The sequence below is a fragment of the Parus major genome, chromosome 7 (assembly GCF_001522545.3).
Source record: "Parus major isolate Abel chromosome 7, Parus_major1.1, whole genome shotgun sequence".
Lineage (NCBI taxonomy): Eukaryota > Metazoa > Chordata > Aves > Passeriformes > Paridae > Parus > Parus major.
This window is the reverse complement of record NC_031776.1, coordinates 1,430,267-1,455,742: the sequence shown is the minus strand read 5'-3', so window position 1 is coordinate 1,455,742 and position 25,476 is coordinate 1,430,267. Positions and strand designations below refer to the sequence as shown.

Below are 25,476 nucleotides of genomic sequence, written 5' to 3'. Positions count from 1 at the left end.
GCAGAGGATGGAATTGGGTGAGCTTTAAAGGCCCTTTAACCCAAACCACTCTCTGGTTCTGTGATTCTCTGACAGAAGTAAAACACTACCAAATCACCACTGCATGTTTACTGAGGATAATTTATATGGTTTGAATTTCCTTTAATGCTGACTTGATTGGAAACCTTGACCTTATCTCTCACAAGGCAAATCAGAGCTCTTAATTATTCCAGTTTTCCTCTTGTTAATGAAATGCAACAGTGTCATTAGTGAGGCTTGTCAGCCACACTTATGTGCAGAGAAATGATTTGACACTGCTTTTGTCATCTAATCCTTTCAGGAAAAACAGTCACAACGTCACTCAAGCACTGTAAATAAAAATCCTTCAAGACAAAGGGGACAGATGGCAACACTCCCAAGGAGTATCACCTAAAATATTCATCCTGTAGGAGGAGAGGAGGGTTAGCCCTGTCAACAGTCAGTAGATTTGAATCTTCCAAGGGGAAAAAACAACAGCCAAATATCCTCTGTTCATGAAGTGAGGATGTCCATGAAGATCTGTCAGGATAGTGATTTTTGCAGAAGATTTGCTGCACTCAGTGACACGACACCCTCCATCAGCATTTCTCACTATCAGCATCCAGAGGCATGGATCCACACACACCCCTGTGCAGAGGCTCAACTGCTACCACCAATTATTATTGTCAGTTCTACCTACAAACCAGCAAAAATATTTAGGGCAAACTTACAAACTGCAAGACCTCAGTGTTAGTGCAATTGCACAGGAAAAGCCTTGTCCATCCCTCCCTTTCCCTCTCCTCCCATTTTAACTACAATTCCAGGCTGTTAAAATGTCAACTACCAAGCTAAACCAGCTTCCTGTGGTAAGAGTTAATTAGAAACAAATGTTATCAGAGATGCATGAAACTACAAACTACTGCTGAAGAGACAACTACAGCAAGAGACAAAAACAGTGAGATGTACTAAAGACTTGAAATAAAAAGGAAACAACTCAAAATGATACACAAAACAAGGGGAAAAACGCTCTAGTACAGAAACCACCATCTGTCTCTTCAAAACGAGAGCTGCCATGAAGACAATGTATAGTTACCTGCATCCATATCTGCAAAGAAGGGAACAGCCAGTAAGGAAAAGAAGGAACCAGAAATTCAGTGTCTCAGAGTTGGATTTAAAAGTTCATAAGGAGAACAGATAAAGAAAAATAATCACAAAAGTATTTACTCTAAGTTAAACCTTGATAAGGTACTGTGATATTTTTGATTTCAAGCTATAAACTTGGATTACTGTTAAACACTACAGCATAAAAACTATTTTTCTATGCCATATAAACATTTTTTTTAAAAAAGACCAAATATTTAATACATTAAACAATAAGCAAAGTTACACCTTTACGTTCAGGCTGGTGAAGATTTTTATTCTCTCAACATCCTGATTGTACAGAAATCTACCACTACAGACAGTAATTGTGGCTTTCAACAGCCCAAAGCAGCACTACTGAGAGCAGTCAACTCCTCTGCATCAGGACTAATTCCCATATGGACACACACTGGCCAAAGTAGTTGAAGGATGCTAAGCAATTATGGAAAATCTACAATTATACTCATCCTACATATTCGGTCTGGAGAATGTTCAGGCAAAAATCTCCATGAATTTTGAAGTAGTGCATGGATTTTATTTTTTTTTTTTGTTAATTCATTTCTGCATGATCAAAAATGAATAAGGATGTAGTTTTGGGAGGGGAAAAGAAGAGATGGATTTGTGTATGCACATACCTTCGGGTGACTCCTCCTGGACATAGGTGCCGGTCAGGTACCGGTGCACCAGCGCTGACTTCCCACTTGCCAGGTTACCCACAATCCCCTGGAAATAAAAATAAATAGAGGAGGAACAAAAAATTCAACTGCAATTAATCCCTGTAAAAAGAAATGCATTCAAGCAAAATCTTCACACAGAAGTAACATCCCAAACAGCAGACATGGTGCAAAACGTGCCAAGAGATAAAATAAATGGCTGAGCAGTTTGGGGTGGAAAGGACCTTCAAGATCATCTTGTTCCACCACCTTCCACCATCCCAGGGTGCTCCAAGCCTCATTCAACCTGGCCTTGGACACTTCCAGGGATGGGACACCCTGTCCCAGGGCCTCCCCACACTCACAGGGAAGTATTTCAGCCCAACCCCACAGGGGTTTTTCTTCCTGGAGGTGCTCAAACGCCAAAAGACTTGAGTGTATTTGGGGTTTGTGGTTGTAATGGGGAACACAGAGCTGAGGACACTGTGCTCCCTTCTTGGGGGTGGGAGGTGATGGAAAATTCTTTCCCCCTTTGAAACAAGCCCAGCCTGCTCTGTTCTCTCCTGTTTACTTGACCCTCACCAGAGGTTCAGAACAGAAGGTCCCTGGAGAGAAGATGAACTCTGCTGATCTGCTCAAGATTGCCAAATGGACCGAGGCAGCAGCAACGAGCTGCACATCACTGCACATTCTCTACCCCATCTTCTTCATCCTAATTGGCAAGGAACTGCCCTCCTTATCAGACAGGAGCCAGCCACGTGTGCTGGCACCCCAAATTCCCCCCTCCCTTGGACTGATCCCACAGCGTGGGCAGCAGGGGAGGGAGGGATGCTGGGATGAGTCACAGGAAGAAAATGACATCTCTAACATGTCCCTTACCCCCAGAACATGAAGCAACCTCTCAAGTTAATGAATTTTCTCTCCATTATATGCCCATGTACTGCAATATGTTTGCCTACTCTCACTCACAGCACAAAACCATTGAGACCTGAGGGAACCCTGTGAGTAAACATTTCAGCCTTGGCACCTCTTCTCATCACCAAACCACCACCACCTCCCCTTCCTTACAAAGCTTCCCAGGGAAGTTCCTTCCCACTATTTTTTTTGCCTACAACAACGTACAAAATCCCCCCTGTTCAGCATTCACCACCATCAAAAAAGAGTGTGAAAGCTGAACTGTATTTTTAATGGTCTGGACATTTGGCCAAGACACAGTTTTCCAGTGAAACCTTCACTTACAAGTGATTAGCCTTGTGTGGATGGAAATTAATGTTTTTTTCTATTACACTCATGCCAAAACTGTAATTTCCAGGGACAAGAGAAAAGCATCAACCTGGGGGTCCAATCAGAGGCAACATCCCATGGCTTGGATGGCTTTTTCTATCCAGAGACCCCCAATATTTGAAAGACATCAAATGATTCAAGAACACATATTTTAATTTATTTAAATATCCCAAAGGTCATACCAGGTTACACCATTTGACAGCACTTCAGGTTCTCTGACACATTCTTACAAAGCAGGAGAAATAAATTCTACACTGGTGAAAAAAAATAAAAATCTGAGTTCTGATACAGTTTCTCTCTTAATCAGCATTAATATTTGCTTTAAGGCTGATCCCCCACAGTATGACAAAAATGCCAGCCTGTTTTCACAGCAGTCATATTCCTCTCTCCCCTGTTTCATACACAAACAATCCGAGTCATCTCCATTTATTTATGGATATGTCTGAAATGCACCAAGTTATGACAAGCATGTTAGGGAACAAAATTACCACCCTAACCCAGTTCAGGGAGGAGAAAATTCAGCTACAACTCACTGCTCTTTTCAGTTATGACTTGTACAACACTGAATCATTTATTTCCATGTGCCAGACATGCTGTAAAACAAACCCAAGCCACTTTGCCCACTCCTCCTAAAGCCTGTTGGGAAAAATAATAAACTGTATTGATGGCACTCAGCATTTTAAAGCTGCCCCTGAGAGGAGCCTGACTGCACTTTGCATACTTTTTTGCAAGAAATTTGGTGATTTTATCCAGAAATATGTCATGTTTATTCTGCCTAACATATCCTTATTTAATATCGGAATAAACAGGACCCAGAAACCCCAAAGGCACTGGTATCACCATGTTCCTGACCACAATAAAAGCATGAAAAGCCTTAAGATAAACTCAAGTACTGGATCAGCAGGAACCCATTATAGAATCCCAGACTGGTTTGGGTTGGAAGGGACCTTAAAGCTCATGCATTTACACCCCCTGCCATGGGCAGGGACACCTTCCCCTATCCCAGGTTGCTCCAAACCCCCTCCAAGGTGGCCTTGAATATCCTTCTGAGCACTGGAAAGAAACCAACCCTCATGTTGCTGAAAAAAGGAGGCAAAGACTGGTGTTTTTTTCCTCCAAGGCACACTGAAAAATACCTCCTTCCTTTATTGCAGCCCTGGGGGCTTTCTCTGCTCTCCCAGGGCCAGTTTCTGTTCCCTTGAAAATTATGCAGAGCCCAAAGGGTGCAACAACAGCCACTGTAGAAATAAATAATAAATAAGTATTTGGCTGCCAGGCTGTAGAGGAGGACACCCTCTCCCTTTAACATGGCCCTCATGTTCCTCAGCCACAAGGAGCACCCAGGATGAAGCTGAACTTTGGGAATGACAGAGGTGACCCATGGCCCCAGCCCCTCCCCAAGGGCAGATGTGAAGGAAAGGTAGAGCTGATTTCAGCTGGGCTTCCTAATTTACCCTTCCTGTTGGAGCACAAGTTCACAGGAACAACTGCTGCTGCTGGCTTCCATCATTTGCAGTGCTATAATAAAATTATTCTTTTTGTAACAGCAGAAGTTCTGCTTTTACCCTTGGACAGGCATCTGGTGGCACGCTGACCACTGCAAATCAATTCTCTGCAGCAGCCACACAGCTGAAATCTGCTTTCCTACCACCCTGCTTCAGACAACACAGGCAGGACACCCAAGGTAAGCACTCACATGATGCAGCCAGGCTGCCACAAGAGAAAAATGTACCCTGACACCATCACCTGGTGCCTGGTAATCGTCTGTGTTCTCAACTACAACGTGGAGTACCTGCAGCTCTGGTCTCACCTGCAATTCCCTGTTTTCTTGGTGGGTGCTGTGAATGAACAGGGCTCAGAGAAGGGGAAGGGATGTGCAAGGAAACCCAGGATAAGCCAGCTACCAGTGCTGGACTCCTATCCAACCAATACCTCCCAGTCCTGAATTCCTGTTTTTTCACTGTGTGAGGTATTTGTGGTCTTCCAAATGACAGCATCTGTTTAACAAAGCTGAGGCACCTTTCCTGTATCAGGGAGTTACATCCACTGACTGGCAGATTCTTCTTGTACTCACCTTGAGCACTGCTAAAGTCAAAATGGCCACACAACTGTAGTTGTGAGGATGCTGCCCCCATTAAAATGCCTCTCTCAGTGAATTTATCCTGTTAAATGTGCCCTTGCAGATACTCTCACCTCTATAAAACATTATTATCAATTCAGACTTGGGAAAGGGTTAAATTCTTTAAAGAGAGGGAGAACAGACATCTGGTCCTTTAAGAAATCATGAAAGCTTAATATGGGGAGATAAAATGAGCTTTACATGTCAGCTGCTAACTTCCACTGCCCTCATAAGACTTCCCTGCTGAGAAGATCCCCCTTGGAAGCTGCTTCTTGGAGCAGAACAAACTCAAACAGCAATAAAATACTGAGAGATCTTTGAAGTATGATTAAAATAAATATTGAATATACATCACCTTCATAAAGATAGCCTCAGCCCTAGAATTGTTCAGGGTCAGGTTGGAGGGGGGCTTGGAGCAACCTGGAATAGTGGAAAGTGTTCCTGCCCATGGCAGGGGGTGGAAGGGGTGAGCTTTGAGGTCCCTCCCAATCTAAACCCTTCAGTGGGTCTATAACAGATACATAGAGGGAAAATTTATTAAATTATCTGTATTTATTAAAATTGCTTTCTCCATTTTTTCCCAAGAGCAGTTTGAATTAAGCATGGAAGATCCCCACTTGTGGGGGACATTTCCAGGATGTTTTCCAAGACAGGAGCAAACATGAACTCACCACTTTCAGCTCTGGTACAGATCGGCTCAGTGTCCATTCCTGGCTATTTACAAAGGCATCTGTGGAAGAGGAAAACATTCCCAACATCAGGATAATGACATTTAATGCTCTGCTGCACACAATTTCATGCCACGGTTTTGGGAATGCGAGACCAAAGGCCACGCCTGATTCTTGGGAGGCTGACAGTCCAACATGACAAAAACCAGGGAAATTATATCAAAAAAATCCAGAAATTGCCATTCTGCATGGATTTGCTCTCAGCAGCAAGTGCTCCCACATCATCAGCAAGCTCAAAGTGACCCCAGGCCCTTGGAGCTGTGCAAAGGCTCTTCCAGTGGTTAAACCATTTCCCATGCACAGCATCACATCCCTACAGGAGAAGCCTTGGGTTTGTCACGTTACAAGTCACTGACTGCAGCTGCCACCAGCTCCTGTAACTTCTCCACCCAGGTAAATAAGAAAATTTGCTGGTTCTAAAGCATGTTATTTTCTACTGCACATCACAATGTCAGCAACTGCAGCAACCAGTCAGTGGGAACATCCCTGCTTAGGAAGGGGGAAATCTCTCTTTTTTCCTCAAACACACTATTTTTTCAATAGCATAATCTAAGCAGAAATAAACCACAGATCCATTTACTACAAAATTAATTAAAAACTACTTGGGGGAGGGATTGATTTGTTGAAGAAAGGCAAGTTTCTCACAGAAATTATGTTCTTTGGGCTGCACTTGGCTCCTGCCTCACTGACAATTCCACACCAAAGAAGAGAAATAAGGCTCTGTTTTTCTGTAATTAGAAACTTTCACAATTTTGTTCCTTCCCTAAAGGTCTGGTCAGCTGTAAGCAAACAGACAGTGATATTTCTGTTACAAACCCAGCATGGATCCTGATTTAACCCCTCCAGAACCATGCAAACCAGCTGAATGCCTGTTCTGCACAGGATGCTCTTATTGAGGAGATCAGCTCCAGCTCCACAGAAATGAAGCAGCACCGAGATTTCCAGTGTTCCAATCAATTCCTGAAGCCACAGGAAAATAACAGATGGAAAGTTACACCTGACCACATTTTTAAAGAAGCCACTTAAGGTCCTGCAAGCCACTGCTTCCCCTCCAATAAACCCATCAGCAGGAGGAGAAGACAGTTTCATTTCATTTTTTGATCTGGAGAGTAATTTTGTGAAATTGAAGGCAATTTCCTACTCTAGATGTGACTCTCACTAACTTCAGAAACCACCCAAGCTTTCCCAGCACCCACCTAAAAACAAACACTTGCATTTTCCAGTGTATCTCTATTAAATATCTTGCTCTTGCCTCAATATCCCAAAAAGACCTATTAGCCAGGAGTTAGGAAAGCTCCAGATGTATGTAACATCTTTCTGTATTAAATCCTGTGTGTACCTATATGAAAACACGTGGAAAATGATCAGTATCTTGGTACAGGGATGAGCTCCACCCACACACTCACTTGAAGGAGAAGGAAAACCAAAGGCTTCCACCTTTGGCATTCCATGTGCAAGAGAAGACACTGGTCATGCAGCTCCTGTTCCATCACCTGAAGTCCCTCTGGATCAAAACCCCAGGAAGAGCTTTCTGTGCTACACCCAGCTGACAATAACTTGAGATAGACACAAAACAAGCAGCAATTTTCATTTGGGAACACTGCATGCAAGACCTGCTCATGATGAAAGCATTCCAAAGGGACCACAGCTTGGTTTAGGGATGTTCTCCTGCCTTCCTGTGGTAAGGAATGTTTTCCCAGACAGGGAGCAATGGAATGGGGAGCTTTAGATTGGGTATTGGGAAAAATTTCACTGCCCTAACAGGAAATTATCAACTCTCATGGTTTGCTTTGAGCTGCTGTGGATTGGGAAGGAACAGCCAAGGCTGAGTGAGATGAGGAGGTTTCAGCTCATCTCCAGACTCTCAGGAGTCAAACAAAACCATCAGTCTCAGGCAGGTATTATCCCTGACTCGTGGAGGTTTAGGTGTGTGAAACAAACTGGAAGAGCTCCCTATTAATGTCAACAAGCTTCCATAAAAAAGAACCACTGGATTTTATCACCATGGAAGGTAAGAAAAAGATGAGTGAGCAAATCACTGCTGCTGACTTGGAGAACTGCAAAAAAATCTGCCAAGCCAAAGGGTAAACTGCACAAGGGTAACAAGAACATCACAAATCTGGTTTTTCTCTATAATAAAAACCTTAAAATATTATTTTGGAAGACCTGTGCTTTCCAAAAGGACAAATCAGGGAGGCAATGAAAGCTAAAATTCCAAAAAGCACAGAGGCCAAAAGACAAAACAGAAGGTGGGCAGCTGCAGAAAGGAAGCCCAAGGGTGTGGATTTATTCCTCCTACTTGGTCCTTCCTTCATCAAAATACACCAAAACCCCACATCAAGAGCTTCCAAAACTGTATCAGGTCTCAAGGACCCTCCACATGGGCACTATATTTTAATCCTGATTGGCAACATAAGAAATAAAATTAAATTCACTAGTCAAGGTGCTAGACTTCTTTACAAAGCTACCTTCCCCTTTTCTGCTGCCCAACCTGCCCTTGGTTCCTGCCCCCACACAGGTTTTGAGTGTCTAAAATACTTGATAAAGGTTGAAATTCCATTTTATTGCTAAAGTACACCTCTTCAAAACAAAACCCAAACAAAAACCACCCTGACCTCAACCCAGCTAATTTAAACTAAAATCTCCCACTTCTATTACCTCAATTTGCAATTAATTTACATAAGGTTTTCCAGTGCCCTTTAAAAAAATAAAGCCAGCTCATTTCTATTAGGAGATCTATGAGATTCCTTTACACTGGCATGTTTACAAGGAATTACCAGAGTAAAACACAGAACACAGCATGAAACAGCACCTGGTCTCTCCAGCAGTGTGAGGTTTGTGTGCCATCATTGGGATGGATGTGGAAGCATCCTCTACCCAATTCACTTTCTAGGAATGCCTCAGGACAGACTGACTCATTCCAAGTTAATCCCAAGATCCACAGAAGTTAAGGTGAAAAGGTCAAATACTTGCAGATAGAACATCACAAACAGGTCTGGGGATTTGCCTTAATTTCCTAAATAGAGAAAACTAAATTACAGATACAGCATGAAACACTGGATCCATCAAACTGGAACGTGCAGAGCCCAAATTGTGCAGCCCACAAAAATCCTCTGCTGAAGCTACAACCCCCCACCACCACATGTTGATTTAAACATATTGGAAGAGATTTGCATAATAAATAGAACCATATGTATGAAGTTGATCAACTAGGGTCTTGTTTGTATTACTGCCCAGCTCTGGAATTCCAGTGAACTCAACCTTCATGTCCCACTCCAGGCTCCACACATGCAAGGAATTACTTTTGTCAATAATTAATCACAGTTGCATGTGCTGCTCCTTTCATTTCTGCATCACTGATCAAAAGATTCAAATATTCATGGTGTCACTTGTGTCTTTTTAAAACATGCACCAAGAAGATGCACAGCTGCATCTCCTTCACAGAGATTTCTTTGCCACAACAGAAGTCTTCATTTTCCTTTTCCTCAATTCTTCTGGTTTTATTTCTACCACTACACTAAAGCACGAACTCCAAGAGGATCCTTGGCTGATTTAAAACCTCAGTTTAGTAACTCAGCCCCACCCAGAGGAACCTTATTAATTCCAGTATTAAGAATGAGATGTAGACTTTGGTTCCACCACACGAATCCCAGAATGGTTTGGGTTGGAAGCAACCTTGAAGCTCATCCATTCCACCACAGGCAGGGACACCTTCCACTATCCCAGGCTGCTCCAAGCCCTGTCCAAACTAGCCCTGGACACTTCCAGGGATGGGGCAACACCTGCTGAGGTGAAATCCTGGGGTCTGATGGCCACTCTTGCCCAGATCCATGCACTCCATGGCACTGGACAGCAGCTGATTCCAAGGTCTGACTGTTCCAACACTCCCTATTTAAAAAACCCTGCTCAGAATTTTCCAACAGAAAAATCTACTTCTTCAAATCCAGGAATGACCACTAAAGTCTAAATAAATATTAGCAAAAGAATGTTAATGAGAGAACGCAGGGTGAAGCACCAATGAATCCCAGCATCCACGATTCCAGAGGGGAGGGAAGTCATGAAAACCAGAAATGCTTCCCAGCCATTGCAGCAATAACCACAGCAAGGGCCTGGCTGGTCAGAGTCCAGCAGTCTGGCTCATTCCATCCTTGGGTTTTCACACTGGAGACCCTCTCCTAAATTAACTCCATTTACTGCCACGGGCAACAGCAGCAAGGCAGCTCATGGGACCTCTGAGAAAATGGTTCTAACTGGGGCCAATCAGATTTACACCACCCCCTCCATCCTGAGGAAAACATCCTCCCCAGCCAGTGCAGTTTGTCTGTTTACTATTTTGGGAGAGCCTGGGCAGCCCCAATATTAACACAGCACTGGGCAGTGCCCATCAGCACCCCTTGAGCCACCAACCTTGTTTTGCCCTTTTTTTCACCTTAATCTCTCACCCTTGATTAGCAAAAAGCTGAGAAGCTCAGAGCTTTCTCTTCCTCTGATCCACATGGAAATTCAATGGCAACCTGACCAAAAAGAGTGGTGAGGGAAGGATGGGCAGATCTCTCTGCAGGATGACATGAAAGGATTTCAAATCTTTCACAATTCTTGGAAAGCTTCTCTGCAAGAGCTTCCCTCAGGCAATCCCAACGTTACTTTGCTGTCCTTCTAAATGAGGAAAAGCTATAAATAAATAGAATATAGAAAAGCCAAGGGATTTCTTTGCAAACTCACAGCTAAAGATCCTTTTTGCTAAGAACAGGAACCCTCAGAAACATGGGAATTAAATTAAAAGTACCAACAGCTATGTCACACAATGCTCTCCCCTTCAATAATTTCTGCATTACAAGCAATATTTAGAGTTTCTTCTCCTTTGAAATAAAAACCTGAGAATGAACAGGTACAGAAAATATTCCTACAAGCTTCCACTTGTCCACAAGGATGCAAATAAGGCCACACATCTCTGTCTTGGAGCTGTATCAAAGCAGCACTTTCAGGACGTATTTCCCAAGGCTCGTGTGCTGATTTTCTTAGCAAAGAGGGAAATGTGCAGATTTTGGGTTGAGACTTGTGATCCTCCTAAAACATGCATTTTTCAGGAGGGGTAATCTCACAGCACATCCTCTCCAACCCAGCCCCAAGCACCTTAAGTCAAAGCACTGAGTCAGTTCCAACAGAAAACAGCAGAAAACCATCCTGACATGTTGATTTCTAAGCTTTGCATAAAATAATGTTTGGAAGATCGTGTCATGTTTCAAAAGGCTCTTTTTCTATATTTTATGGGGCTCTCAGCAACCTGGTCTAGGGGGAAGTGTCCCTGCCCATGGCAGGAGGTGGAACTGGTCAGGCTTTAAGGTCCCTTCCAACACAAATCCCCGTGGAATTCTATGAATCTTTACCCTGATGTGTTTGGATTTCTAAAATCAGTTTTTTTATATGGGTCCTCTCTGCTTATTCACTCTGTTCCATTACACCAAACAATAACTACAAAGCAGTAACAAATAAAACCTTTAGAAACCCACCCACAGCAGTCCCAGGATGATTTAAGGTTTTATTTCCTCCCTACTCAGTGTGACAGAATCATGGATTCTATGGCTTTCCACTGTATGCCAGTTAGGAATTACTGCTGCAGCCACCCAGCTCCAAACAGCCCCTTTTTTCCTTCCTGAACTGCAGATGTGTAATTTATAATTCTCAGGCACTTTAGGCAAAAAGCAGCATTGCAGCTCCCTGCCCTCCTCTGGGTGGGAACTCCAGCCAGGCTCTGGGAATCACATCCCACCCCTGCACAATGCTGTATTTACACTTCACTAACAGCATTAATACACACACTGCAGAACAAGTCACCAAACTGCCACAGAGCAATTCAATTACAGCCCTAAAACCGGAGGGATTTCACGAGCTGTCAGTTTAAGACTCCTCCCATCCCCTGCCAGTGCTGTCAGGATGGATAAAACCCCAGCAGCTCTTCCAGCTCCAGTGTAAATGTTTGATATTGGACAGATTTATCACTGGCCGTACCCGATTCCTAATTATAAACAGGAAAACGAGGCTGAGCTTAGAGCAGTTAAAGCATCAGGAATCTGAGCCCGTGCTCACCAGAGCCTCCCATATCTCCAACATCTGAAAAACCTTTCCCTGTAACTGAGAACTGTATTAAAGAGATATTTAGGTCAAAGCTGTAATCTCTCTTCCAGCAGCGTCTGGCAGCTGCAGCAGCGTTATCCTTTGTGCTGCCATGGAAACAAAAGGAGGACCAGGGATGCAAAGAGCTGCACAAGCTCCCCAGCCAGCCTTTCCCAAAATATGCTTCTGGCCTTGGGAATTGGAGAGCACTTGGCTCTAGCCATGGCATTTGGGTTTTGTCTTCAATTTTCAAATTGTTGAAATCAAAATATTTCAACAGTTTGCTGCTAATATTCCCCCCCTCTCTCTCACATCTACAGCCACTCTACACAGCTTTCAGGTGTGTGCAGAGATGTTACCTCCTTAGGGATAACCCCATTCCTACAAAAGGAAGGATGGACAGTGGATCCAAGTATATTCCCAAACCCAATCTCATGCACTAAGTTTTACAAGTAACACCACCAAATTATTTGTTTTGACCTTAAATATAATGTAGCTCTAACCCTGACTACTCATCCTAACCCCGCCCACCCCACAAAACAAAATCCTAAAACCAAACAGAGCAGATATTTTGGCTGTAGGATTTTTATAAGGAAAAATAAATTACATACTTAACAAGTAAAACTTCCCATTCCCTGTATTTTCCCAGTGGGTTGGGTTCAGGAGCTGACACACACAGTCAGTGTAAGAGAAATTAAAATCCCACAGATGAAACCACAGCTTTCTCCTGAGACAACTCTGCCGTGGGAGAAACCCAGAGCACGTCAGCAAGGGATGTTCAGAGTGAGGACTGTCAGGAATACAGCTCAGTCCCAATCAAATGCACATTTCCTAACACATCCCCCAGAAAAATGTGGCACTGGGAGTCTGGGCCAGCCCCTTTTCCAACAGGCAATGACAACCCCACCAAGAGGCTGAAGGAATATAAAAAGCAGACAAAGAGAAAATGAAAGCATCCCTGTAGTACAACTGCTCCCTGCTCCAATAAAATTGGGAAAGGAAAAGATCATCTCTGCAGTGAAGTAATATCTTTTTTTACAGGCAATAAACAATATTTCCTAAGGGCCAAATCCCCACAGAAATTCAGCTAAACACAGAAGCACAGCAGAAATGGAATCCAGGAAGAAAAAGAAGGCACTGGGGATGGAATGTTTGGTAAATGCCTTATTTTGTTGGGTCTGCCCAAAGGCAGGGCAGTGTCAGAGGTGAGGTCTGTTGTCTCCCATCTCCTGCCTCAGGGGAAGGGCACAGGAAAGACAATCCCACACGGAACTCAGTGAAAATCTGATGATAAAGTTTCAAGCTGTTCAAGTCACACAGGAGGAAAAATCCACGACTAAATCTGTGTCCCAGCAAGGATGTCCAAAGTACCCAAAATGAGACCCGTCAAAAACCATAGCCTGGGCTGCCTGTCCTGACTATAGACACAAACAAGGAATTAGCCTTTCTTATTCAAATCCAAATATTAATGAGGAACCTCCCTGAGAAGCATCAAAGATGAAAAGGGACAGCTTCTGCAGTTGGCACAAGAAGAATCGGCGTCAAAGGATAAATTAAAAAAGATGAAGTGGGGGGAAAAAAAGAACATTTTGAAAGAATATAGAAACAGATTTATCTGGCAAGAAGAAAGTCACAATAGAGATGCAAAAAAAAAATAAAAAATAAAGAGAGGCTTTGCTGGGCAGGCTGAAAAGACTTTTAGCTTTTCCAATAGGTAAGAATGACTGCAACTCAAAAAAAAAGGCAAAAAATTAGCAAGGGGAACTTGGTGACTACTTGGTAGAGAAGAAAATGGAATCATGGAGTCTCCTAAGCAGGAAGGGACCCACCAGGATCAGTCCAACCCCTGGCCCCGCACAGACACCCCAACAATCCCACCCTGGGCATCCCTTAATGCTCCCTGGACTCTGGCAGCCTCAGGCATGCCCAGCTCCCTGTGGGATAAGAACCTTTCCCTGATCTCCAGCCTGAGCCTGCCCTCACACAGCTCCAGAAGCAATACTAAATAAAACCCAAGCACACATTAAGCCAGCCTGCACAGGATTCCCACCCCTGGGATTCCACTGGAGATTGTCCTGGGGCAACACCTGAGCATCACCAAAACTTAAGCAGCAGAACATGAAGCAGATGGCAGCAAATGAGCAAAACCACAGCAACTTTGGGGACAAAAAGGCATAGGAGGAAGGAGAGAAAAGGAATAACAAGTCATGCTCAACAAAATGGTGACAAAAGTACAAACACATGAGAGTGGCAGACACCAAATTCCAGACTAAAAATTGACGGCCTAGAGTGACAGGACAAGGGGCAATGGCTCCCCACTGCCACAGGGCAGGGTTAGATGGGATATTGGGAAGGAATTGTTCCCTGTGAGGGTGGGCAGGCCCTGGCACAGGGTGCCCAGAGAAGCTGTGTCTGCTCCTGGATTCCTGGAAGTGCCCAAGGCCAGGCTGGACAGGGCTTGGAGCAACCAGGATAGTGGAAAACATCCCTGCCATGGCAGGGGGTGGGATGGGGTGAGCTTGAAGGTCCCTTCTGCCCCAAACCATCCTGGGATTCTGTGAACAAGCAGTTCAGAGAGAGGCAGTCTCTTCCCATAAACACAGACCTTGAAGTGTTGTTCTCACAGCTGTGCATCTCTGCTAAGGACACTGCCAAGGTCCTACAGGGACTCACAGCTCTATTGTCTTTGGGATTATAACAAAAGGGAAAACTACTGGGCTGGGTTTTAATCTGCCTCTTACCAGTTTCACAACGTGCATCTTAATCTTTAAGTAAGAAGGGATGAACATGAGTGACTCCATCTTTACATCCCCCTCCTCCCTCATGCTGATCCATCTTGGCTGCCCCACTCCTCAGGGGGGGTTGCTCTTGGCTGGACCAAATTCCCCACCTTTTACTGTCCCCACACTGACCTACAGCAAGTTCAAACCACCAGGATGTCCATCACTAACCATCACCAGGTTGTTCTGTAGCTGTGCACAACCAGCTCCTGGTTTTTGCTTTCCCTGGGCATTCATCAGTATCTTAACCTGAAGAGGCTACAGCAGATTCCTCCAGGATTTGCTGCTGGGTCTTTTCAACACAAAAAAGAAAATCAATTATTTATTCCTAGACATGATTTCCTACTTTTTCAAAAGTTTTATGCACAAGAGGACAGACCCTCCTTCTTATCAGATGGCAGCTCAGCTCAAGTCTTTAGCAAGAGCAATCAAAATGAACAGATTTCCTTTGTCCTCTCCTACAAACTCCAGTAAATGTGAGCTATGATTCTCCCCATGAAGACAAGTCTGCCTTTCCCCAGCACCTCATTTACCCAGCCAGCTATAGACCTCACTCAATTCCATCTTGCTGCTTGCACAGTGTGATTAATGCAGGCAGAGGCAAACTCTACCCCTCATCACACCCAGGCAGCCAGGATGAAGTCAACATGGTTTAATGGGTGGGATCCTAAAACTCAGCTGAACCTACAACTCTCCCCATCCCCAAAATGCCCCTACCCTCTGTCCCTACCCCACTCCTGCAAAGGAGTGATGGTGCCATCAAGGATTCTTTTTTCTCCTGCTGCAGTCACAGCACCCACATGCCAAAACCTGCAGTGAACACAAGTTCAGTCACTTACAAATCACCTCATGGCCCATTCTCCTTGCTTCTGAACCCAAATCTGTGCTCTGACATCATCTGACCACTCACATTGACCTTTTTCAGTGCTTTTAACTGAGGCTACGGAAAACAGGTCCAGAAGGTTTGTACAGAAGTACATCTAGAAAAACATTTCCCCTCTCCACCAGGGAAATGATGACTTGTTTATGCAACACATTTCTGAAAACATTTTTTAGAACTGGAGTCATGTCTCCCAGATTGCTATGCTGGTTGTCAAAACAGAGCCTCTTTTTCCCTGACTGTGCCATATGTAATCCTAAATCCACTTTCCTTAACTTGATATCACCCATGCAAGATTTGGAGATGATTAGTGGAAAATACACAAATGGGACTCTGTTCTCCAGAGAACAGCCCAGCAGGAATAATCTGATGGGGTTTATATTTATTAGCCTGATGCACATCTAACTTGTTTAAACAAAGCTTTTGTCAAATGTTAAAAAAATAAAAAAAAAAAAGTCAGTGCAATCCAAGGCATGGTCTCAAAGGGAATTAATGCTGAGCTGGAACCAGTGCAAAAGCCTTGCTTAGAGCAACAAGGAAATGGTGCAGAGGGGGCCCATTTTCTGTCAGTTCTGCAGAGATCCACTATGAGAAAAGGGCTGATTTCCTCAGAGCTGACATGGAGAACCTAAAGCAGAAAGTGGGGCAGGGAACACATGGTCAGTGTCTGGTCTCATGGGGTGAGGAGATGGCCCCATGAAGCTGCTCAGCACAGGCAGGTACCCTGGATGCTCTCCCTGTCCAGGAACTCTGCTCTGGCAGCACACCTGAGCAATGCAGACTCACCTCAGATGCTTCAGCTTCCCAGTTAGTTTTTAATCTTCCTGCAACAAAGCTAATACCCACTTACTCCATTTCATTACCCTGCTGCCCAAGAGCCTGTAAAGCCACCAAAACATCAAACCAGCACTAAAAACCTGGGACCTAGCACAGCTGAGCCAGGGATGCATCCTGAAGCCAACAGAAAGCCAAGCAAGCAGGGGAGGGCTCAGGTCTGCCAGCACCTTTTGCCTGAGAACTGCTTAAAAACAGTTAATAACAGCTAGAGAAGATAATGTGACTAAATGCTCCATTAGGAAAAGTTTCCTTCCACAGCTTCCTATTTAAAAAGCACCTGCTACCACCAGACATTTCAGAAAATACAGGACCCATGCAAGTACAAAGTATTTATTTTGGAAATCCAAAACACTGCTCACATGAACCTTGGACTCGGTGGCTGCAAACACAAAGCTTCTTTCAGCTCTCCCCTGCAGATAAAGCTGCAGGTTTGGAGGAAGCCAGAAGTCAGGAAAAACCACCAGGATGCCAAAGTCCATTCCCTATCATTCCTTCAGCTTCTCCTCCCCTCCCATCATCCATCCAGCACCCACAGCACCTGGAGAATTATTGCAATGCCCGAGATCTAAATCAACACTGAACCATTGCAAATATCCATTTGTTAATCCTTCTCCATTTGAGGCTTATATAGCTCAATCTTTACTTTGCCAGAACTGGTAATATGACTTTTTATTATTTTTTTTAAAAAAAACCACCACTCATCAAGGAATCAGACTGTTGTGGGTCTTTGCAAAAATCCTGCCCTCTGGCTACACTCTTATTTGTGTTTCCTGGGTGAAGCCAAAAAACTCAAGTGTGTTTTCCAAGCTTCAGCAGGTTCCCATCACCTCAGGCACATACTTTAAACTCAAAGCCCTGCACTAGAAATTATATCTTTAAAAGAGCCCATGCAGAGCTCAGTAATCAGAAACCAATTTTGTTCACCTAAGAGACCAAACACCTCTGTCCTTTAAGTCCTGGCTCTGATGCTTTTCACGTTTGCTATTTTACAACATGCAAATGAGGCCTATTAAAAGATAATTTAGAAAATATGAGCTATTTTTGCACAAGCCCTCTTGCTGCATCTTGACCTATAATGTGCTCTAGCAAACCATGCTGTAAACTGAGTCCTTGCTAAACCCCTGCACCCAAACACTTGAAGAATTATTCTCCCTTCAAATCCTGTTCCCTACTAATCATGTAACCTCCTATTTCCTTTATGTGAGCTAAGAAAGGAAAGCTGGGGACCAGTTTATATTCTTTGTCACCTCTGTGCCACTTCCTCAGGTAAACTCAACCCCATCAGCCACTGATATTCATGATGAAAAATTCTTCTCATGTCTAGAAAAAAAATAAAAATAAAGAATGCCAAAAACCCACACAAAGATCTAAAACGTAGTTCAAAGCCAGCATGAAGGGTGTCAGCCTCTACTCCAGCAACACCACCAGCACACACTCTTAAGAAAACAATTAACACAATCAAGTGCAGCCTTAAAGCCTTAATAAAACACAGTCACTTGGAAGCAGTAGAGCAGGGAAAGAGAATGCAAACAGTCACAGTCCCCAAATCTCAAGAAACCACCCCAAAAGCAGCAGCAGAACACATGACAATGAATGCACACTTCCAGAATCCAGAGGGACCAGCTCTGCCCTTTCCACAGAGTCCCAAAAGCTGCTCCTGCACGAAGCCAGGGGAGCTCTGTCCTTAGGATCACACAGACAAACATGTGGTTAGCACATCAAGGCAGCTACTGGGGCAGATCAAAACAATTCCTGGCTCCTCCTCCCCGTTTAAATGGGTTTATTTTTTCCCAGGCAAAGGCGGGCAGGGGGATGAGGAGGGCAGTGCAGGCTGCAGCTGCTGCCAGCAGCTGGAGCAGACCCCAGCACAGCTACAGCATTCTGTATTTTTTTAAGCTGCAGTGCATAAGAGTTCATTCACATCCCAGAACGAAAACAAGGCAAACCCCAAAATAAACTTCACTGTCTTACTAATTAAAGAGATTCATTCCTCCAGGAAGGCCAACACAAACCACTGCTGTGGGGTTAAGGATGTATTTTTAGCACTCAGTCCTTCCAGCATTTTTATGGAGGCTGTGCAAGGAAACCAGAGCCTGACTACTCCTGTACCATCATCAAAAGCTCTGTCTAGGAAGGGTTCCCCCTCCCCCCTCAATATTTATTTGAAATGCCACAAGACATTTGCATAAGCTAAATCCCAACAATACTGGAATTTCTTCTCCAGCATCCAGGCTTTCACTCCCATTCCATTTGAGAAGCCAGTGAATTTTGACAGCCACTACAGAGCCCAGAATGGTTTGGGATGAAAGGAACCCACAAAACCTTCTCATTTCACCCCTTGCCATGGGCAGGGACACCTACCACTAAACCAGGCTGCCCCAAGCCTCGTCCAGCCTGGCCTGGAATACTTCAAGGGATGTGGCAATTTCAACAGATGTCTTATTTAATAATTCTGGCACATTTTTAATTGCCTTTGCTGACCTTTCCACTTAATTCACAGAAGTGACGGGGCTTTATCATACTGCAGGGCACACTGCCAACAAATAATACTACATAAGATAAAAACCTGGACTTAACAGTGAAAGGCATGAGTTTAAAACCAAAAGAAAAACAAGCATTTCCAAATTTACTGTCTTCATCTAGCTCTAGGAAACTGTTCCCAAAGGCATGGAGTATGAAAATCTCACTTTCCCAGCACAAGTTCACTGCTTTTCTAACAAGCCAACAAGTTTCCACTTGTAACTTGGTCCCAAATGATGGCTGGAAGGTTGTTCCAACTGCATTCCAGATTTTTTTCCCTTGAATGCTCAAGACATCTAACCCCAGGATTAGAAAAATGGCACCAAGTTGTACCTGATGGAAGCAGAGCTGGAAAAGTGAGGTGTCTCCTGCTCTGAGTGGTTTGTTTTGGGAAACCCAAAGCTGCTTTAATAGAGAAATCTTCAGATTAAGCAGATTTACTTATTATCCATATTATGCAAGGAAATGAGGGGACAAACCTTTACATACACTGGTAAAGTAATGCCAGCAATGCAATCTCTCCATTCCACAAAAGCCTAAGGTTCTTCCACATTCATAGATAAACAAAACAGCTTTTATCCTAAACACCAACAAGAGGCAGACAAGAAAATCTAAATCATTTTATAACAGTGGTTTGGGTGACCCCAAACACCTGAAATCCAAGTCTCCAGAGCATTTTAATATGAGGCAAAGGTAATGCCATCCATAGCAGCTGGCTCCAATTAACACCTCACCTTTACAAGCTGTGGAAGCATTTCCTGGTGGGCTGAGAGCCACCCACCATTTGTGTCCCTGCTGACTCACACCAATATTGATCAGCCTTTAAAAGGTGGTGCTCCACCACCAAATTATGCCAATTACAGCCAGCTCAGGGAGATGAGGAGACCACAGTTAGAGATCTGACAAGACACACCTGGGGATGTAACAGAATATTCACCACTAAACAAAAGCAGGGTAAACAGTTCTGGCAGCGCCCATTTATTGATGTAAAAACATGACTTCCAATTATTAAAAATCATGTAATAGTTTGGGTTGGAAAGGACCTTAAAAAACCACCTACTGCCATGGGCAGGGACGCTTTCCACCAGATCAGGTTGCTCTGAGCTCCACTTATCCCATGCATTGAAAGAAAAAGGCACAGAATACAGATTTCAGATAAACCCTCTGCTCCAACTCATTCTCCTCTTGTTCACATCATAAGATGAATATCTCAGAACAATTTGCTCCCCTTATCTGCCTCGGTGCCAGCCTCTACAGCAAGAGAATATTTCCATATCATTTTAGGACTGGCCATTTCACTGGGAGCACACTTTATCAGGGAGCCTAAAAGAGTAGGTGGATCACATCCTATTGCTGTTCCCTCTGGTAGGATCTACAGGAGGCTAAGAAAAGGCTCCCAGCAGTTTTAAGCAGGATCACCTTACCAGGCTGCATGACAAAATTAAAGGCTGCACACAAGCCTACTGTTTTTATAGAAGAAAACAAGTGTTTTGATGAAAAAGCTGGACAGCAGACAATGCAAACTGAAAACATTACCTTGCATCCCTGCTTCCAGAGCTGCCTCCAGGCTCCTTAAATGCTGCCTGCTTTGGAGGAAATGCTTCTTGTGAAGTGATTTTCATTAATCCTGCCCAGCATTACAGCTGAGCATCATCAACATGCCCTGCTCTATCCCAAGCACCATGGATACACATCAGAAAGTGCCTGTATCCCTGTGAAAATCACAGGAAATTCAGGCTGGAAAAGACCTCCAAGATCAAGTCCAACCTTATTCTAAGTAGCTAAGCCAGGTGTGTACTTAGAACCACAAAGATGTCATCTGTCATTGCAATAAAGCAATTATCATGGTGAATTATACCAAGGCTACAGCAGAAAAAAACCCCCAAAACCATGTTACCTATTTAATTGTTTTAGGCACAAGAAAAATTAACAAAATTATCTAGGGAAGCATTACATGAGTTTTTCCCCATTAAAAAAAAGCAGGCAGGCAGTCACAGAGGGCTCCCAAAGAATTACTGGATGAAGAAATCTCTGTACAGACCAGTCACCATATGAAGGAAAAGCCTGAGATAAATGCAGTAAAAAACCCACTATGGATTTCAGGCTGCAAATTGTGCTTGTGAATTAAATCCTTGTTCAGGATTGCATCTGATACTGAGAACTGAAAACCTCTGGCTGCTCTCAAGTGCTGCACCACTGCACCTTGAAATATCCATGACCTGCCTGTTCACAAGGTTTGGCTGTGCCACTTGAGTGACCCCAGGTGTGACCACCCCTGCAGATACCCTGGATCACTGTCCCTCAATCCTTCCCAAGAATTCACAACCTGCCATGCTCATTCCCACTTTCAACAAAGGAAGGGAGCATTTTCACCTGGAGGAAAAGAAACCTCACAGAACTTTCAAGGTGTTTTCAGACAGCTGAACTCCCCAGAGTCAGGCATTTATCTTTTAAATTAAATAGAGATGTCACCACAATCCTTATAGTTAAAAAAAAAAAAAAAAAAAAAGGAGATATGCTGAATTTCAAAAAGGAACTGTTGGAAATCCCAGTGCAAGAAATGGAAAACTGACATTACCCAACTGGTATCTGGGGAATAAAATGTCCAAGATGAATCAGAGGAGGAATTATGAGATTTTCTGCATAAAGAATAGCAACAGAAGTTTCCAATACTTTGATGCAGACACTGTATTTGACAGCCTGTACCTCAGTGTCCTCCCCAACACAGACATACAGTGAGCATTAAGCATTTTGAAGCTATAATGAAGCATTTGTTAATCAGATCCTTAGAAAGTCAGTCATTTATCCCAAAACACAACATCCACTGGCATTATGGACAAAGATCCACCTTAAACACTCCAGTAAATAAATCTCACTACCCAGGCCAAAAAGTGCTGGGGAAGGAGAGTCCCTGGAGCTAAAAGCAGATCCTTTAACAAGAGAGCAACACCTAAATCTGAGCTGAAGAACCCCAACCCACACCCATCCCCTGCCTGTCCCCAAACACAACAGCATCAACAAGAAAGGAGAAATGTGATGCCATTCTTTCAAGGCTGCTCAGCACAGGATGTTTCCTCCTCACAGCAATTTCAAGGCTGGTGAAGTTCTTCTCAGTAATTCCCAAAATTATTTCCAGAAGTGATTTATAACATGCCTAGGGACAAAAGGTACAAACAGCACAAGAGTCTACTGAAAACTTGACCTTTGGGGTTTTGCAGTGATCCCTCAGCCTTTATTGGTATTTTCCAAGAAAATCCCATACTTAAATCTCACTTTAATATAAACAGCCATAGAGTTTCCAGCTCAAAAATCTGCTCTAGGAATTAAAATGCCACACTCCTTCCTGAAAATTCAGGTGACCAGAACCTCAAAGACTCAAGACTTCAAAAGCTGTGCTGTAATTCAAGCTGCATTTACACAAACTGGCTCCCACTTCATGTACCAATTATAGTGTCCTGGAAATGCTCCTCAAAAATGCTACCAAAATCTGTGACAGAATCATTAAAAATGTCCTTAAAACTCCCAACAAAAATCCTCACAACCACTTTGAGGCCCAAGGTTTTAAGCACAAGTCATCCACTGGAAAAAACATGACACTGAAATGAAGGGAAAAAAATACAAGTGAGAATGCTGCAAAACCACTTATTTCAACACCCAGCTGATTTTACTGGTTCTGCAATCACTTTTTCCTAGGTTTGGCCTGCTGGGTGCATATTCCACTAAACAAACATGAAGAAATAAAGGTGGTAAAATTCACTTTAAGTGATTTCACGAGTTGGAGTTAAACACAACTGCCTGCCTTTATTACTCAAAAATTCCCAGCCCAGAGCACAAGGACACAAAGAGTCCAAACTCCTATCACACAGCTCACCAGCTTAGCCACAGCCATAAAATTATTAAATATGCATAGGAATGTGCCTGAAATAAAGGCTTTGCAAGCAGACTTCATTTCACATGGATTTATATATTAAAATTACACATACATATTTATACATATATATTACATATATATCTTTATATATGTAAATTAATCATATGTAATCCCAAAAAAATGCCATGCCACTGAAGAAAGGGAATTAAGAAAAAAAAAATTCCTCTGAGACTAGCTGAAAAGGGTAGAAGAGCTGACAAGATAAGCTAAACTACAGTGGTATGAACCCAAATTTAGCCTTGGTTTATCTGGGAAGCCCTTTGTGGAGGTTACATGAGGTTGCTTGAGCTCTCATCCAGCATCCACTGCTTGTTGGTCAAGTATTTCTCAAAGCTCATCATCTGAATGACTGAAAAAATGCACATAGATCCATTTTTATTAATCTCAGCAGGAAAAAAACCCATGTTTTATGTTTTTGCTGTGATTTTTGTTCCGTTTTTACTGCACAAAACCCTTCCTTCCTCCTCCCCTGAGGACTGCTGGTGCTGCCAGCGCTGGGGGACAGGGGACAGCACATGTAAACAGTGAAGGCCAGCAGTGTTTGTGATGACTGCAGTGACACATTCCTAGGATTATTGTGCAGGAAAGGAACTCAGATCAGGTCCAGAAAGAAATCATTTTGAGTGTGAACCACGTAACCCAGCTGTAAGAGTGAAATGCACAGAAAGACTGGGAGCGGGAATTCTCCGTCCCAAATCTGCAGAGCTCACTGGAGCTTGGCTGGGTAACTCAGCCCCCTCCTGCAGGAGGGAAGGAACAGTTAAATTCCTCTGGTTTTATTCCCCAAGGGCAGCAGTGGCAGCTGTGAGTGGGCTGGGGAAGGAGGCTGGACACGAGACACTCAGAGCCAGCAGCAGTGGGGTATTTGGGGACAGGGCACTGACCTGGCAGCCAGCTACAGCTGAAGGAAAGCTGTGTGAAGTCCTGAGCTTGTGGAAACAGGGTCACACACATTTCATAAATCATAACCAGCTCCATCACCCACTAAATGCTGTCAAGCCCCCAACACCAAACTGGTTTTCCATCATTTCTTCCACACAACAGCCACCTGTCTCCATACTTTATCCACACTATTTATGGGTAACATCACACTGATACAGCAGATTCTCAACCTGGGGGCCCTAAAAATACAAACCAGAACATGCACACTCAGATGACACTCCATTTCTTCTTTATTTGGGGATGGAAAGGGATTTGTTATCAGTCAATTCCTGACATACCTTGCAAGGGTAGAGGTTAAAGCAAGCTGTGACAGGAACATACCCTGTAAGTATAAAGAGGAGCTTCACCTTAACACCTCTGCCTGGTTTACTGCAGCCAGCCTCAACAGACTTGGCCTGTGCTCTTGCCAAAGAAACTCCAGGAGGGACTCCAAGAACAATTTCCTTCAGTGTGCTCATTTCTTTTCCAAGCCACCTGAAAGGATTCCCAGGTGAAAGCCCACAAGGTGCCCACACGCACACTGAGGGCCTGCAGGGATTTCATACTGAAGTTTCAGTGGTACAGTGTGAAATACAACATCTGGGACTGCAATCCATAATCCACAAGGAAATCAGAACTTCCATTTTCATGGCAAAAGGCATCTTATAATAGGAAGAAGTTAATATAGCATCATTCAACAGTTACCTAGAACAAAACTGTAATTAACACAGCAAATAAATCCCACTATGTTCTGGAATCCTTTATTTTAAATGCACTTTTCTGTTCCCCCTACCAAGGCACTCCCAGGAAAGCCCTGCTTTTGAGATGCTTCCTAGCAGACCCTCAGACTTCATTCAGAAGGGACACAAAGGTCCCTCAAAATAATCAAGCATGGCTATTTCAACACCCCAAATCAGGATGGGTTCCAAACAGATCAGATGAAAACCAATAAAGGCCACCCAACAGAAAGGTTGGGTGGCCTTTAAACAAAGGAAACCTCCTTAAACAAAGGAAAACTCAAATCCTGCTGCTACTCTGGCTGAGATTTAGGTGGGAGAATCTGGGAAAAGGAGGTGAGTGGTACATGCTGCTCATCTACAGGAGGAGCTGGATCAGGAATGCTCCAGGTGCAAGAAGCAGCTGAATGACGAGTGCTGAGAGATGCTACAGCCAAAGGACAAACACTGACCTGCACTTTAATCCCCACCATCCCTCAGGGGAAGATTATTTGTTTCTGCCACTAAGCTGTGAGACTGGGAAGGGCATCTGGGGTTATGAACTGCTCTTACACCGACTGGGAGAGCTCATGGAAAGGTCTCCTCTTGATTTTTAGCTTCACCACTGAAGTGTAACTTGGCCATTGTGGCAGAAATACACAGGAGCAGGGAAAGGCAACACTGCACATCCACCTCAGGACAGGAACAGCACATCTGCCCAGGACTGTGATATCTTAATCAGAGTTAAACTGAATGAAACCATCTGCCAAAGCAGAAAAGAAAGTTTTACAGCATTCATATAAAACAGCAGCCATCATATCTCTATTTTACAGGCACAACTGAACGGAAAAACTCC

The 25,476-nt window shown here is 43.7% G+C and overlaps 1 protein-coding gene across 10 annotated transcripts in view; it reads right to left on the bottom strand.

Annotated features, from left to right (window-relative positions):
* AGAP1 (ArfGAP with GTPase domain, ankyrin repeat and PH domain 1) overlaps positions 1–25,476 on the bottom strand; it is a 307,695-nt gene that overhangs the window by 206,232 nt on the left and 75,987 nt on the right. For 5 of the 10 annotated variants that reach the window (XM_015634033.3, XM_033515930.1, XM_033515931.1 and 2 more), the window contains exons 2-4: positions 5,865–5,923; positions 1,773–1,860; positions 1,091–1,102 (exon numbers count right to left, since the gene is read on the bottom strand). In XM_015634033.3, the coding sequence (XP_015489519.1) occupies positions 1,091–1,102; positions 1,773–1,860; positions 5,865–5,923 (159 nt within the window). The remainder of the gene's footprint in view (positions 1–1,090; positions 1,103–1,772; positions 1,861–5,864; positions 5,924–25,476) is intronic. The other 5 variants (XM_015634034.3, XM_015634041.3, XM_015634036.3 and 2 more) reach the window with 1 other exon arrangement.